Source organism: Bos taurus, chromosome 5, assembly GCF_002263795.3.
Source record: "Bos taurus isolate L1 Dominette 01449 registration number 42190680 breed Hereford chromosome 5, ARS-UCD2.0, whole genome shotgun sequence".
NCBI lineage: Eukaryota > Metazoa > Chordata > Mammalia > Artiodactyla > Bovidae > Bos > Bos taurus.
This window is the reverse complement of record NC_037332.1, coordinates 5,031,422-5,048,097: the sequence shown is the minus strand read 5'-3', so window position 1 is coordinate 5,048,097 and position 16,676 is coordinate 5,031,422. Positions and strand designations below refer to the sequence as shown.

Below are 16,676 nucleotides of genomic sequence, written 5' to 3'. Positions count from 1 at the left end.
AACTCTCCTTTCGCTACGCGGGAGTAGAGCAAAAGTTTATGCAAATACGCGGGCTCTAGCTTGCGCACGCGCAGAAACTGCGCAGAGCTCCTCCTCTGAGTTCTGTGGAACTCAATTTGAGTACGCGGATTACAGCCGGGAGGATTTACGGAGGTTTCGCTTCCGGTAGGACCGGAAGCAGCTTGAAGATGGCGTCCTCTAAGCAGAATGGGCCGACTACAGCGTCGGGGAAAAGTGAGCTTCGTAGCCCGAAGCCGACGTCGGAGAACCGAGGTGAGGTTGTCTAAAAACCGAAGCCTGGAGTTTGTGGATTTTGAGTTGGTGTTTTTTTTTTTTTTTTTTTGCTTTCGCTGGCTAGGCACGTGTAACGCCGCCTTGGGCTTGTTCTGTGAGTTTGTGTACCTGTAATTGCCGATCTGGAGGGTTGTTGACCAGACTTGAGGACTGACCGGCCTGTATGGTGCCAGCCACGTGTTCCTAATTTATTGCTTTCCAAAGTAGAGATGTTGCTGAATGCGTGTTCTGTAAAAATATGAGGATTAAGAAATTGAGGAGGGCGCTTCAGGACTTTAAACTCGCGGCGGTGTTTGGAAATTGTTGGCAGAATGAGGAATGAGGTGGGAGAAAGTAGTGGTTATGCATATGAGTGAACGACTGGTAGTGATAATGAAGGACTAAGACAGCTGTAGTGATAGAAGGAGGTAACCGGCGTGCCCTTAGCGTCAATTTGTCAGCCATTGAAAAAATTTTGGAGCGTTTGTTGTTATTCCTATTTGTCAAGTTGCTGAAGTTATCAGCCAACCCAGCGCCTACTCTTGCAACTGCGTTCTTTTTAAATTGCTCTCTTGCTTTGCGCTCGCGCTCTTGTTTTATCCATTATCTTCAGTGTGGTAGACAGAGAAATAGCTGGGGGCCTGCTCAGCCAGACTTACTGGAAGTATTAAAAACCTCAAATTTCGATTCTATAGGCATTAGAGATTAAAAGTGTTTTGTTGTTTTAATTAAGGGTATGGCAGAGGCCGGTGCATATACAGCTTAAAGAATAACACCAACAGGTGAAAAGCAGCTCGTCAGAGCATTAAGAAGAATAGAGCATTACCAACCATATCTCCAAAACCCGCTACGTGCACCTCTCAGATCATTCTTTTACTTTAGGGACTTAAAGTAACCATTCTGAATCATGTTGAGTATTGTTTCCTTTCTTCATAATCCTTACCACCTATGCCCAAAATGTTTCAATTTTGTCCGATTTTGAATTTTACATGAATGAAAAAGGATTGTAGGTATTTTTTTCTGTCTTGCTTCTTAGACTAAACTTTGTTGTTATTCAGTTAGGGCAATAGTTGTAGCTGTAATTTATTCTTTTCGCTACTGTATGATGTTCCCTTGTATGAATACACGGTAATGTAAATTTTCATTTTAATGTTGCTGGACTTTTGGACTGTCCCCATTGTTTGTTATTATAAACATCTTCATACATTTCTCCTGGTTAATGTATTCTGGAGTTTCTTTGTTTATGTACATTACATGGGATTGGAATCTTTGTAGTGTAGGGTAGAGCATGTGCAAATAATAATATTTTCCAAAGAAGCTGTGGCACTTTATACTTCCAGAAGTAGTAGGAGCGCTAACACTGGCTGTTATCTGAATTTTAAATTTGTTGTTTTGTTAAGTATGAAATCCTATTGTGGTTTTAATTCAAACTATCCTGATTGCTAATGAGATTATATGTCTTTACACATGTTTGGGATTTATTTGTTGTTCTTTTATTGTGAAACTAAACTATCTCTTTAGCCAGGTTTTTTTCTTTTTTTTAAATTCACAACCAACGAGTTGTTTGGTAGAATCTTGGTCAGATGGGTTTTTGTGGTGATTTAGTCACTAAGTCATGTCCAACTCTTCCGACCCCACAGACTGTAGCCTGCCAGGCTCCTCTGTCCATGGGATTCTCCAGGCAAGAATACTGGAGTGGGTTGCCATTTCCTTCTCCAGGGCATCTTCCTGACGCCAGGGATCAAGATTGCAGCCATATTCTTTACCAACTGAGCTAGGAGGGAAGCCCAGATATGCATTTTAAGTAGTCAGTATTGCAGAATTTGAGGGTTTTTTTCAGGATATTGAGGAGTAAATGGTAAATGAAGACTAATTCTCTGTGACTTGAGCCCTAAATAACAAAGTGGGTGTGAGTAAAAGAAACAGAAAGCAAATATATCTGACTGGGATGGCTACAATGGACCGTGAAGACCTGCTTCTTAAACTTCAGTATGCACAAGAGTCTCCTCATGACACCATTAAGACAGATTTCTGGGCTTCATCTCAGAGGTTCACATTTAATAGGTCTGGATGGAACGCAAGAATTGCATTTCTGACAGACTCCCAATTTATGCCTGTGCTGCAGGCCCATGGATCAGACCTTTGTGTAACAGTGAGTTAAGATATAGCCGTTAGATTTAAGAGGTAAATCCAGGACCAGGAGTTTTAATAAGTGATATAGGAGACAATTTATGGCCTTAGGAGGCATTTTGCTGTAATGAGAGGAGACCTAGACTGAGGCAGCTTCATATTCCCTTACGCTAGTCACTTGAACGCTTTGAATGGAATATCTTTTCTAAAGTGGAAATAATAATACCAGTTCTTCCTTTCATAGCTTTGATGAGAGTATACAGAAGGAAGTCACATGAAAGCTCTTAGGAAAACCTAAAACCCTACAGTAGTGAATATTAACTGAAAGTATACACTGGAATCAGTTTTTGAAAACTTTATGTATACACACATACAAATATATATACACATAGGCTCCACTTCAGTTGAGTCTGAAATGTTACTTTATTTAAAATAGTAGTGTAAACCAAATAGTATTTGGATCCTCAACTCTAAAATAGTGTAGTGCGGTAGAAGTTTGTGAGAACCCGCTATATGCCAGGTGTATGCCAGTAACTGAGGACCCAAGGAGCAGAGTCCCTGCCCTCAAGGAGCTTTGTCTGTGACGCGACTGGAACACACACTGCAGATAATTCTAATACAGTATGTTGATAATGACAGAGGCATGTTCTTGGGCTGTTGAATAATATAAAAAGCAGGAAAGAAGGAAATGCATGAGAGTATTGGGACACTTGTGCATGTATGCGTACAAGTGTTCAAAAATCTTCAAAAGAAGTTAAATCTGATGTGTAGATTTTTCCTCCTCTGTAGATGAATCTGAACTCCTCACTGTTCCAGATGGTTGGAAGGAGCCAGCTTTCTCCAAAGAGGACAATCCCAGAGGACTTCTGGAGGAGAGCAGTTTTGCAACTTTGTTTCCGAAATACAGAGAGGCTTACTTGAAAGAGTGCTGGCCATTGGTACAGAAAGCCTTGAATGAACATGTATGCATGTTTTATGTATTTCTCTGATATTGTTATTGCTTATATCTTTTGAGTAAGTGAATGTGTGATGATGGATTTCTATGTAAAGGTGCTAGCATAGCTGTTTAATTTGATTCATTTGGTATTTTAAACAGACTAGGTAAGCATTATCCTTACTGTTCATTTGTTCTTAGTTTTGTGAATAACAGATTACTCGGAAAAATTGACATGCTTTTACATTTTTAGGGGATTTAAATTTGTAGGGGTGTCTGAAACTCGTTTGGAAACTCCAGATTTCAGAATGTGTAGTCTCTGCTGTGATGGTTGCCATCAGCCTGTACGGTTTGGAGCTGAGGCATGCTCCTGGCATTGTTTAACATCTTATTGTAAATGAAAGATGATGGATGTGACCAACTTTCCTGTTTGTTGCTCCTGCCATGCTCCTAGAGCAGTGCATTTGATTTTATTTTTCAAACTGGATTGAGACCCCCTTAGAGAATCAGGAAGTGAATTTAATGGCCATAGTGAGCCTTAGGAAAAAAACATATCACATGTGGTAAGGATAAGTATCATTTTCTGAAGCTTTTGGTTTGTCTCTGTGTTTGTGTACACACTAGGTTGTGATAGAAAATCTCTTTCTCAGCTGTGGGACTGCTCTAGAGTCATTTGTGCCCACTAGGCATGAGGGTGGTTAGCACACCAGGCCGTATTTTACAGCTGTCCACATCTGGGATTAGACCCAATTTGTTTCTGTGTGTGTGTTTAAACTGATAGACACCTAACCTTATGTTTAATTGTTCATCATTCACTGTATTGAAATATTCTTGAGGTCATGCTCACAGTTAGAAAATAGCATTTTTATTTGCTTTGTTGAAGTCTGGTTCTTTTGAAAGTTAACGCACAGATTCTCTAGTTATTGCTTTTATTTTTAAACCTATGACAGTTTGTTTTTACTTTGTATTTAGCTAATGTTGTTGTTGTTTAGTCGCTCCATTGTGTCCATGGACTGTAGTCCTCCAGGCTTCTCTGTCCATGAGATTTCCCAGGCAAGAATACTGGAGTGAGTTGCCATTTCCTTCTCCTGGGGATCTTCCCACCCCAGAGATGGAACCTGCATCTCTTGCATCTCCTGTATTGATGGGCAGATTTTTCACCGCTGAGCTACCAGGGGAGAGTTTGAAAGGGAAAGTCTATTTTCACTCTAGGGAGAAGATTTTAGATTAGAGCAACATCTAGCCAGGGTAGGGAAATTATAAGCTTTACATTTTTACCTTAAGTCTTAAATATGACCTCATTTTGATTGATGTGATTTTTTAGACTGGAGGTAATATTTATTCCAAAAAGTATAAATTATCCTAAAGCCAACTATAAATGTTTTTAATTACCTGAGTCTCTTATACTCTTTGAAATGTAAACGTAATCAAGTATTCCTTATTTACATTAACTTTCCAGCTTCTTCAAGGAGAGAGTTAAACGATTTTGAGATATCTTAATGGCACAGAAATTAATAGTTAGGCTAGGATAGGCTCTGTAATCATCTAAAATTGAATTCATTTTCAGATAACTGCTGTTCGCTCTTTTTGTAGCATATTAATGCAACCCTGGACCTGATTGAGGGCAGCATGACTGTCTGTACTACCAAGAAGACATTTGATCCATATATCATCATTAGGGCCAGAGACCTAATCAAACTGTTAGCAAGGAGTGTTTCATTTGAACAGGTAAATTTAGAATTAAATTTAGACTTTGCTTTATTTGCATCAACATTAGAGACAACATATATCATTGCCACCACCACCCTCCCCCCTAAAACGTTTTCATTTTTGTGCTTAAATTTCTTGGCTTGGAAAACATTTGTACTTGTAAAGAATGTTGATGAGCTATTTTCTTTATTTTCCCAAAAGGCAATACGAATTCTTCAGGATGATGTTGCATGTGACATCATTAAAATAGGTTCTTTAGTAAGAAATAAAGAGAGATTTGTAAAAAGAAGACAACGGCTTATTGGTCCCAAAGGATCTACTTTGAAGGTACTTTTTATTAGTGAAAAAGTATGTCTTCCTCTATTGTTAGTTTTTCAGTGTACTGAAATTCAACTTTGTGCTCTTTTGATATAGGCGTTGGAACTCTTGACAAACTGTTACATTATGGTTCAGGGAAACACGGTTTCAGCCATTGGACCTTTTAGTGGCTTGAAGGAGGTGAGGTTTACGCTCTTAAATTAGTTTTAGCAGAGAATAAATGAAAGAATATGGGTATACTATAATCGTTCATTGCAAAATATATTTTTTCATAATTTTAAAAAATTGTGCTTTGTTTGATTTTCATTAGTCAATTCTTCATGTAATTTGAGGGAATAGCCATTCCTGAACCTTAACATATCATGGCCAACTTTTGGTAACTACAGAGAGATTCATTTCTGAATTAGAAGGTCTGTTCATCATTACTTCCCCTACTACAGGTTTTAAGTGGGTATTTTAAGATCTCAGTCTGTAGCAAACATTAGAAAACACATGGGTTTAAATGATTGGAGAATTGAGCAGATCTTGTTCTTTGCAGTAACAGATACAGCCAGTAGAGGTCAGGGTCAGAAAACTTCCTTTAAGATGTATTTTCTTTGAGTTTTAATATGTTAATGTTTCATGAATATTAGTTTGTCACATGTTATTAGAAAATCTACAGAGCACATACTGTTTCTGTAAGCTCCTTTTGAGGCTTTTGTTGTGTGTATCTGGCTGTGAGCTCTTACTTCCTTTTCGGGGCCTTTAATAATACGTCTTTTGGACTTCTTTCTCGTAAGTTATCATGAGATAACTCAATCTTATGAGGTAACTCAATATCTCATAAGTTGTTATGGCACAATAACAACTTAGGTGTTTTGAGTATTTCATAGTTTTGTAGAGTCTATTATTTAATTCTTACAACAGATCCTTAAGGTGGTTTTATTTCAAATGTAGTACAGAATTCAAAAGCTGAAGTCAGGAGGAAAATTAAGTGACTTTCCCCTTTGAAGTCCCAGCATTTGCTCACATATTTTCTAACTCTAAATCCATCTCTCTTTCCCCTAAATTACACAGCTCCAGACTGCTGTGTTAATTCTGCGTATCACTTTTTAGCAGTAAAATTGAGAGACTTCATTGTATCCAAGTGAAGTTAACTGTTATGAAAGATCCAGAAGCCACTCAGAACAGTTGAAGGGACTACTGTATTCAATTTGGTAGCCATTGCCTGGTTCATAGGTTATTTTGCAATCTGTTAATCCTCTTCTACGTAGTTCACTAAAGTCTTCATTATAAATAACTGATTCATTTTTCTTTGCAAATTTCAGGTTCGAAAAGTAGTCCTGGACACTATGAAGAATATTCATCCAATTTACAATATTAAAGTGAGTGTTCACTGTTCATTAGTATAACAGTGGTTATCGAATTGTTTTTAGCTATAGAAACTTTTCTTAAAAATAAATCTTTTATGAAAGTCTAATATACAAAACAGATAAGGCAGAACTATTTGGGTAGAGTTCAGCCCACTCAACACTATCCCAGTCCTATAGTTCCTTCCTTGAAAGCTTAGGTCTCTGAGGAGTTAGTGTGAAAGAAAGCTGTTGAAGGGGGCTCTGTAATGTAGTGATTCAGTTCTGATACAAATAAAATATGCTTCATGGAATTTGTTGTAGAGGGTACCAGTTCAGTTTTCTTAGTCTGATGAGCCCACAGACTGTATTTATAAGTGTGATCTTTTAGAATTCTGCCATTTTCTGTAAGTCTGGAATAATTCAGATTGCATTAAAACTTGTTTTGGAATTTAACACTCAAATTATAGGCCCATTGAGAGAGTATATCCCTGTATGCATAACATTCAGTAATTGTTCTTGGAGACATAACCATGGTATATGATGTTTTATGATGGATATTTGTTAAACAGTCCTTGAATTTGATGAATTTGAAAAGTCACTCTTAGATTAGGGTGAAAAAATGATTTTGGGTTTCATTGGGACATTAAAGAGAGCATGTCTTGCATCTGATGCCTACTTTGCATCCTGTGATGTTTCAGTGTCGATAAAATTCAGGTGGAGTTGGGGGAAGTGTGAAAACACTGGTTCATTGATCATGAGAAACTTTAGTTTTTTATTTCTCTATGATAATGATATTTCATGTGCTACTGAAAGCTTCCTGCTTGTAGGAAACTTCACAATTAAGCACTCTCTCTGTATAATGAAGTTGAATTTCAAGGGTTTTAATGAAAAACTCAGTCTTATTTTCATCTCTATTTTAATGATTCTGTTTCTTAATCTAAATTTCTAATGGTTTTGTGATGCTTGGTTAGTTATGCATATTTGAGATTATATGCTTTTTCTTTACAGAATTGATTTAATCTACTGAAGCGGCTAAGAGTTGTTCCTTTTAATTTTATTATTTATAGGAACATTGTTTATAATGTCTTAGGGTGAGAAACATGTCACTTCTAAAATTAAAAGTGTTTACTTTGTTCGTATATTACCATGACCCAAGACCTTAATGATTAAACGAGAGCTGGCGAAGGACTCTGAGTTAAGATCACAAAGTTGGGAAAGGTTTTTGCCACAGTTCAAGCACAAAAATGTGAATAAACGCAAGGAACCAAAGAAGAAAACTGTTAAGAAAGAGTATACACCATTCCCACCACCACAGCCAGAAAGTCAGGTCAGTATTAAATGTGGAATTTTGTTACATGAGAGGGAAACCGTTTTAATCTATTTTGTCAGAAACTTTGAGGGTATTTTAGGTGGGATTTCTGTGGGTGTTTGGGTGTGTAGAGATGCAAGAATCCGAAGGTAAGTGTAAATACACTTATTTTGAACTAACTATATGGAGGTGGGGAGTGGAAGCTTCATGTTGTGAGAGTAAAGTGACATCAAAGTGGGTGATGTTGGTTGTGTGTCTGTACCTGTAGCCACTGTGAATGTTCCACGGTTAAAAAGTGTCAGTGACGCAGCCCACAGTGCTTTCAGTTCTGCTTTGGCCTCATTCGTGTGACATGTACTATATATTTTGCTCTGGATTTGAAATCTTAACTTCTAATATCTGCTTTTTTTTTTAAGATGTGAATGCCTCTCATTCTGTCTACTGTCTTCTGGCATAATTTCTTTTCTCTCTTGCCTGTCGCTGTTTCCTTTCATACTCCCTTTTTCTGTCACACTTGTCTGACAGAACAGCCCTGAAATTTGCATCAGTCCTAAAACTTGACTTCTTTTCCCACAGTGTGGCTACTAAACATAGCTGAAGAAAGTCAGATCTTTGGATTATATCCGTTAAAAACTCCCATGTCCAGCCTCAGATGGTCTTCAGCAGTATTCTCTGGCTGCTTTGTGTCCTCTTAATTCTTTCGCCACTCTTCCACTCCCTGTAGATGACATTGCTTTTTTTCCCCTCAAATATTTGAGATTACCAGGCAAAAACTCTTTCAGCTTGCTCTTAGCTCACAATTTTTTTCCCCATCTGCATCAGTCCATTCTTTGCTTGTTCTTTGAGTTCTTTCTTCACCTGTCTGCTGGAGGATCTTTCTTCATTATTCCCTCCCTTGGGTGTATGTTGAAGTTTTTCCTTTAACCCTTTTTTTTCTTTATACTATCTTGTCTTCCCCACAGCCCTGTGTTTGCAGTTTTTCAGGGAAGGTTTGATGAAAGGTCAGAGGTAAAAAAGGGATGATGATCATCATTGTAAAAAAAAAAAAAAAAAAATTGTGTAAGTGTTGGATCTTGAGCTCTACATTGGAAAGTAAAGTGAAGCCAGAAAGAAAGTGTTAGTTGGGGAAAAGTAGTGAGTGACCCAGGTACTAAAGCACGCTTCTGTAACATCTGGTGTGTTCCATGTAGCCCTGTCCTGTACTCACTAGTTGTCTTGTCTTCCTCTTCTCTGACTGTAAGCTTCTTGAATCAGCAGTGTCTCGATGGACTTAACTCTGCCACTTATTTGCTATGTTCAGTTGCTCAGTCGCGTCTGACTCTTTGCGACCCCATGGACTGCAGCACGCCACTCTTCCCTGTCCATCACCAATTCCCGAAGCATGCTCAAACTCGTATCCATCGAGTCAGTGATACCATTCCACCATCTCATCCTCTGTCGTCCCCTTCTCCTCCTGCCTTCAGTCTCTCTCAGCATCAGGGTCTTTCCCAATGAGTCAGTGCTTTGCATCAGGTGGCCAAAGGATTAGAGCTTCAGTTTTCGCATCAGTCCTTCCAGTGAATATTCAAGACTGATCTCCTTTAGGATGCACTGGTTGGATCTCCTAGCAGTCCAAGGGACTCTCAAGAGTCTTCTCCAACACCACAGTTCAAAAGCATCAATTCTTTAGCACTCAGCTTTCTTTATGGTCCACCTCTCACATCCATGCATGACTACTGGAAAAACCATAGCTTTGACTAGACAGACCTTTGTTGACAAAGTAATGGTTCTGCTTTTTAACATGCTGTCTAGGTTTGCCATAGCTTTTTTCCCCAAGGAGTAAGCGTCTTTTAATTTCATGGCTGCAGTCACCATCTGCAGTGATTTTGGAGCCCAAGAAAATCAAGTCTGTCACTGTTTCCCCATCTATGTGCCATGAAGTTATGGGACTGGATGCCATGATCTTAGTTTTATGAATGTTGAGTTTTAAGCCAGATTTTTCACTTCTCTCTCACTTTCATCAAGAGGCTCTTCAGTTCCTCTTCGCTTTCTGCCGTAAGCGTGGTGTCATCTGCGTGTCTGGGGTTATGTTAATTAGCATAATTTAACACATCTGTGCCCCCAGTTTCTTCGGACATAAAATGAGGATGATGATCATACCTGTCTCAAAGAATTGTCTATGAGAATTTGAGAATTGTCTGGGAGAGACTGAAGGCAGGAGGAGAAGGGGACGACAGAGGATGAGATGGTGGGATGGTATCACTGACTCGATGGATATGAGTTTGAGCATGCTTCGGGAATTGGTGATGGACAGGGAAGAGTGGCGTGATGGACAGGGAAGAGTGGCGTGCTGCAGTCCATGGGGTCGCAAAGAGTCAGACGCGACTGAGCAACTGAACATAGCAAATAAGTGGCAGAGTTAGTCATTGTAGAGAGCGTAGTAATAGTTTAGAGCGTTGCCTTAGATAGATTAGTTGTATGTTAACTATTTAATGAATGAGTTGTTACTTGCTCTAATTAGTATTTAGTCGCTGCTGCTGCTGCTGCTGCTAAGTCGCTTCAGTCGTGTCCAACTCTGTGCGACCCCATAGACGGCAGCCCATCAGGCTCCCCCGTCCCTGGGATTCTCCAGGCAAGAATATTGGAGTGGGTTGCCATTTCCTTCTTCAATGCATGAAAGTGAAAAGGGAAAGTGAAGTCGCTACATCCTGATAATTCTTGCTTTTCATTTTGTATGATGAACAAAATGAAACTTAAAAAAAAAAAAAAAAACAGGGTTTTATCTCCTTTTTTCTGTTCCTTTTATAAAGTGTTACTTTGCTCTCTTCACTCTTCTCAGGAAGCTTCAGTCATTTCTAAATCACATCCCACCTCCCTTATTCATGTTTCTTCATGTCCCAAACTCTTTCCAAGTGTCTTACCTCACTTTCCTGAGTCATTGACCTTCTACCTCCCCTAAAGCAGTCTGTTGAGTATTCCATGTACACATCACCTACTTTCCTACCTGCGAGCTTTTGTGTATGTATATTCTTGTCAGCTTAGAGTACATTTCCTTCTTTTTAGGCCACTACCTTACATAAGAGCTTCGACCCTACTGTCTTTACCTCAGGGTCATTGTGAATTTCTTAGGAATTGACTTCCCATCTACATGATTTCTGAAGTAATTGTAAATACTCATTTCAACAGATTGATAAAGAATTGGCTAGTGGTGAATACTTTTTGAAGGCAAGTCAAAAGAAGAGACAGAAAATGGAAGCAATAAAGGTAAGACTGTGTCTAGCTTGCAACATTAACTGCAAAGTGCGTGGATACTTTGGATTCTTACTTAACTGAAAACTTTGTTAATCATGTAGGCTAAACAAGCAGAAGCTCTTAGTAAGAGACAAGAGGAAAGAAACAAAGCTTTTATTCCACCTAAAGAAAAACCAGTTCACCTAAAGAAACCTAAGGAAGGTAATGCTGTTTTCTAAGTCTTGTTATGATGTTGAAGTCTGTTAGAGGAAAAGTAAACCCATAGTGAATTTGTTGAATCTCTGAGTTCATGTTAAGAAATAACCACATCTTTCATCAGTTCTCTCAGCGTTTCATTACTCACAAGTCCTCGGGACGAGGTGACTGAGATAACCCATAATTTAGTACCAGCTCGTCGGGAAGATCCCTTGGAGAAGGAAATGGCAACCCACTCCAGTATTCTTGCCTGGGGATTCCCATGGAGAGAGGAGCCTGGTAGGCTACAGTCCACAGGGTCGCAAAGAGTCGGACACAACTGAGCGACTTCACTTTCACTTTCAGTGCCTATTTGAGAGTATCCTAGATTGACAGTCACTTCCTGATCTCTGCTGTGCTAAGGAAGGACTCTTTGTTTCGAAAGATAGAAACCAGAGCAGTGAGTCCTCTATAGAAATAGAGCAGGAAGATCCCTGAGGTCTGCTGTCATGCCCCTTAAAGAGCTTATCAAATTTATACTTTCTTTACTTGTATAATCTGTGACTTAGAACTTGATGCTTATATTGTTAACATGGATTTCTCATGACCTTGGGCTAAAACACCAGCAGAATAGCAGGAATATCTTTCTTACTCAGAGGCTATTAAAAAGACACTCAGAGAAAACATTATTCCTGGCCTTGTTTTGACCTACCTTCTCTTTTACATTTTCTTTTCCACTAGTAACCCTTGTACTCTTCTGTAAAGTAACTCTCCGAAGTGGTCAGTGGCATAATGAGGGGAGGGAGGTCGCCAGTATTATAAAGTTCCAGTATTGTACATCACCTATTGGTCTAAGCCGGGTGTAATGTTACTATTTTCTTAATATATATCAGTGTTAATAACTTAAAAAATACTATATTCTACTTCTTAGATCATTGGATATATAAAAGTTAAAAATATCATAAGCATCATAATTTTTAGTCAGTCAGTTTTGTACTCTCAAGGTGTTCAAATAGTAGTTTAACCTCAGTTTAATACTGGATAAAGTGTAGCTGTTCCATTGTAGTGGAGACTTGAAGTCTGCTCTCAAGTTGCTGGGGTGTTTGTATGATGACATTTTATCTTGTGGTTCTTTATGTCCTGAATACTGTTCTTTAAATGATAAGAAAAGTTGCCATTTTTTGCTGCTGCTTTCCTCTATTTTGTTCAGACTTTTGGTGTTAGCTACATGGTTTGGTTCTGTTAGGACCTCCAGATACTCTCAGATTATTGTCTTTATTACCAAAATCTTGTTAAATGAAATAATACTAATCATTAATTGAACTAATATTTGGAAAACTAAGTTTTTTAAAGAGTACTGTAAAGTTCCAGAATATGGAAACAAATAAAAATAATAATTTCAAACAATTTAAAATTTCAACATTTTATGTTGAAAAATGTAATTTCAACATAGTTGAATCCAATAATTCATTCAGATAGTTAAAGTATAATGTCATTTTCATGTATATTCTTACTAGTCTGTTTAAGTACTTTGTTTTCTCCTAGTTTGAAAAAATTTCTAACTTTCCTTTTAGCAGGTATTTTGTATTTTATAACATGACCTTTCAATTACAATAGTACTCTAAAATTATTCATATTTATGTAATCTTTGTTTTATTTGGTAAAATCTAAGGAATTACATGTATTGTTTTTTTTAATTTATTTAGCTTCTACTGAAACTAAAATTGATGTGGCTGCCCTCAAGGAAAAGGTTAAGAAAGCAAAGAATAAGAAACTGGGAGCTCTTACAGCTGAAGAAGTTAAGCTTAAAATGGAAGCAGATGAAAAGAAAAAGAAGAAAAAGTAACACAAACTCTGAACTAAAATTTATTAAGCTATCTCCTTTTGTAAAGGATTTTGAAATACTGTAGTTGGCAACATTAGTTGCCTTATCCTGATCACTTTTTTCTGAGTTTGTGCTTAATTACAGTGTTAATATAAACAACTTTTCTTTATAAATTATTGTATCATCCATATGTTTTTTGAAAAATTTTATACTAGAGAGTGGTATATATGTGTTTATATGCATTGTATCTAATCTATTCCAGGCAGGTTTTACCTAAGCATGATTTTAGGGGTAATTTTTAAGGTTGTTTAGACTTTAAATATAATCATGTCCCAGCATTTGGTTTTGAGGAAGTGCTCTAATGTAATCTCATTTACATTTTGTTCCAAAATTAATTCATAATCCAAAAGAGCGAGGCCTTTTAAATTAATTCCCTAATTACTATTCCAGTCTGAGTCTGAGGAAGTAGTAAACCATATCAAATTCCAAGAGAAAGTGGAAAACCAGATACGTAGAGTTGGAGCAGCATGCACCAGGTTATATCGGAGTGTTTTTACTCGTGAGGGCCGGTGCAGTTTCTCAGACTCACCTAAATCTAGCTCTCTCACTTTACATATTCAGAAGCTGAGGCGTACGGCGGATAGAGCTTACTCACTGCAAGTCACAGCTGTGGCAGCTTGGAAACAGTGCTGCTTCTTAAAAAGTGGAATGTAAAGATGAGTCTTCCTATAATGCTAGGAAGATGAACCATTTCTTCTTTTGAGTAGGGGTTTGCTGCAAATCAGAAATACACTCAGTTGTTACTAAAACAAAAACAAAACACCGTGTTTGAGGATTTTTTTCCTCCCTGGATTGTATTATTTCAAAGTAAATAAATGAGGGTATTTGCCCTTGGCCCAAATGATAATTATAACACTCAGTATTAGGATTGGTGGAATAATTATGAGAAAAAGAGATGTGTATCTGTCACGTGGAAATATCGGCCAGTCTGGAAACACAGTAGAGTAGTAACCTGTGAAACAGACATGAAATACTCTCGTTAATGTTGTTACCCATAATGCAGTAACACAGCTCACATAGATCTTAAACAATTTAAGGTTTATATACATACGTGTCACTTTGTCTCGTTGTGGGTTAGCTGTAAAATCAGAAGAAAGAAAACAAAAATTAAAAGAATAGGTACTGGTGAGGCTTTTCTTTTTAAGAGCCAAGTCTCTTAATTATAACCAATGACTGTTGCTTTGGCTTTACTGCAGTGATTTTCAAAGGTTAATTATTCAAGATTTTTTTGTACTTATGGTAATAACTTGATATTTTAAAATCATCTTGTTTATATAAAACTTTTTATATACCACTACTGTAAATGGAAAGTCATTTTACATAAGCTAAAATAAATGTAATAAAAATAAGACATTGCAATTAAAAATAAGTATTAGTAGTAATCAGTGTGGTCAGTTTGTTAAAATATTTTCCTGAAAATAAGTTTCTCCCTGAGAAGAATCATCCTATAATCAGTCAGTAGTGAAGAGTGTCCTCTGATCTGTTCTAGTCTGTCATTAACTTATTAATAGGGCATTTGGCTATCAAAGGTCATAACCACTTGACATTCCAAGTAGTTATGAGGAAAAAAATCCACATCTGCCATAGCCTTCTTATACTTTTTATAAATGGTTAAACACCTTTTCTACACTGGTTCCAGGCCAGCTGCTGCTGGACTCCTGTGGTGGAATCCATAAAGCAGTCGATCCTGGACTCCTGTGGTGGAATCCATAAAGGAGCCGATCCTGGACCCCTGTGGTGTGGAATCCATAAAGGAGCCGATCCTGGACCCCTGTGGTGTGAAATCCATAAAGGAGCTGATCCTGGACCCCTGTGGTGGAATCCATAAAGGAGCCGATCCTGGACCCCTGTGGTGTGAAATCCATAAAGGAGCCGATCCTGGACCCCTGTGGTGGAATCCATAAAGGAGCCGATCCTGGACCCCTGTGGTGTGGAATCCATAAAGGAGCTGATCCTCGGCCTGCTTGTGAGCATCTCTGGCCGTCATACCTGTGACTGGGCATTGTCTGTGGTGACCTGCCATCGAAGCTTCAGCTGCTTTAACTTTTCTTGGCACTTACTTCCATGAAATCAAGGTGTGATGTGCTAGTTATATTTTTTCTTACATATATATATTTTTTTTTTAAATGTTAAACCTCCAACTTTTGAATAGTGAAACAGATGCCGTCCACAACGAGCACTAGCTCAGATCAGCTTGTGTGCCATTGGTATTCCCAGTGCATTTTGCAAAACCATCCTAATTTGGCCTCCGTTGGTATTTATGGAATAGTTATCTGGAAGACCACAGAGGTTTTTTTTTTCCTCCAGTGTTTGCTATAATTTGTCAGAGATGGAATCTGATAGAGAAAAGCCTTCATCCTCCAACCCTTACCCCTCTGCAAGTTCGCTTGTGTTTTCCTTTGTCTTTCTTAAGAGGCCAGGGGTTTTTCATTATTGTTGGAGTGCAGTCTTAAATTTCTGAATTTTATCCCACAAGATTAGAGACCATTTCAAGCTAGATCTCCAAGATCAAAAGCTAAAAGTCCACAAGTTTTCTCCTTGTTATTGTTCTGGTGCTGTTGTTACTAATTGTCTAGATTTTAAAAAATATCGCTCAGTCGTGTCTGACTCTTTGCAACCCAATCACAGCACGCCTTTCAAAATATGATTTTTTAAAAAATGCAGTCAAATTAGTGGTAATTGGTCAGCCAGACTAGGCACCTTGGTTGGTTACAAAGGTGAATTAGGTAGGCTTAACTTCTGTCTGTTTGGAATTCAGTCTAGTGGGAAAGACAGTTAACCAGGAGCAACAGTAAAATTACTCAACATAATTTAATTGTCTCTTCTCATCACTGATTCTGAAGAAGCATTGTGAGGATTGTTTGAGCATAAAAACATCTAAAACTGGGCATAAAGATGCTACCAGAATACCAAAGCAAACAAGATTTGAGATTAGAGGGAGGATGAACTTGGGGATAGTAGGTAATATTTGTAAAGTGTGTGCCAGGCACTTGTTCCAGATTCTCAGAAAAAATGGTTGAACTGCAGAGAAATAACTGGCTCAGAAAGGTGGTCAAGTATTGCTATATGGCTGGAGAGAAAATGAGAATTTAATGTATACAAATCAGGAAGAAGGGAACAAACAGTTGAAAAGAATTTTATAGTTTTAGACCTAGGAGGGACTTTGAAGACATGTAAGCAATAGGACACTTTGGCCAAACAAAAATGTATGCTGTTAAACTCAGTCCATTCCAGCCTCCTTCTGCTTTGACCACCCCACGCCAGTCCTGCAGCCCTGAGAGGTTCAGTTGGTTACAGATAAAAGCACAAAAGTAGTAGAGAATTTGCACAACTGTAATAGCTTGATTGATGTTTCGTTTCACACCGGTTCAAAAAGTGAAA

The 16,676-nt window shown here is 38.0% G+C and overlaps 2 protein-coding genes across 2 annotated transcripts in view; one reads left to right on the top strand and one right to left on the bottom strand.

Moving 5' to 3' along the window:
• Positions 1 to 179: 179 nt before the first annotated feature.
• On the top strand, positions 180 to 14,677 carry KRR1 (KRR1 small subunit processome component homolog). The gene is given in 10 exon segments (NM_001037819.1): positions 180 to 273; positions 3,193 to 3,365; positions 4,931 to 5,065; positions 5,249 to 5,374; positions 5,462 to 5,545; positions 6,673 to 6,729; positions 7,853 to 8,023; positions 11,171 to 11,248; positions 11,338 to 11,437; positions 13,117 to 14,677. Coding segments are annotated over 10 exon segments (1,149 nt in total). The 5' UTR covers positions 180 to 188; the 3' UTR covers positions 13,257 to 14,677.
• Positions 14,065 to 16,676, bottom strand: part of GLIPR1 (GLI pathogenesis related 1) — a 46,406-nt gene continuing 43,794 nt past the window's right edge. Inside the window, 2 exon segments of the mRNA NM_001076984.2 lie at positions 14,065 to 14,247; positions 14,347 to 14,373. Of these exon segments, the coding sequence (NP_001070452.1) occupies positions 14,093 to 14,247; positions 14,347 to 14,373 (182 nt within the window). The 3' untranslated portion in view covers positions 14,065 to 14,092.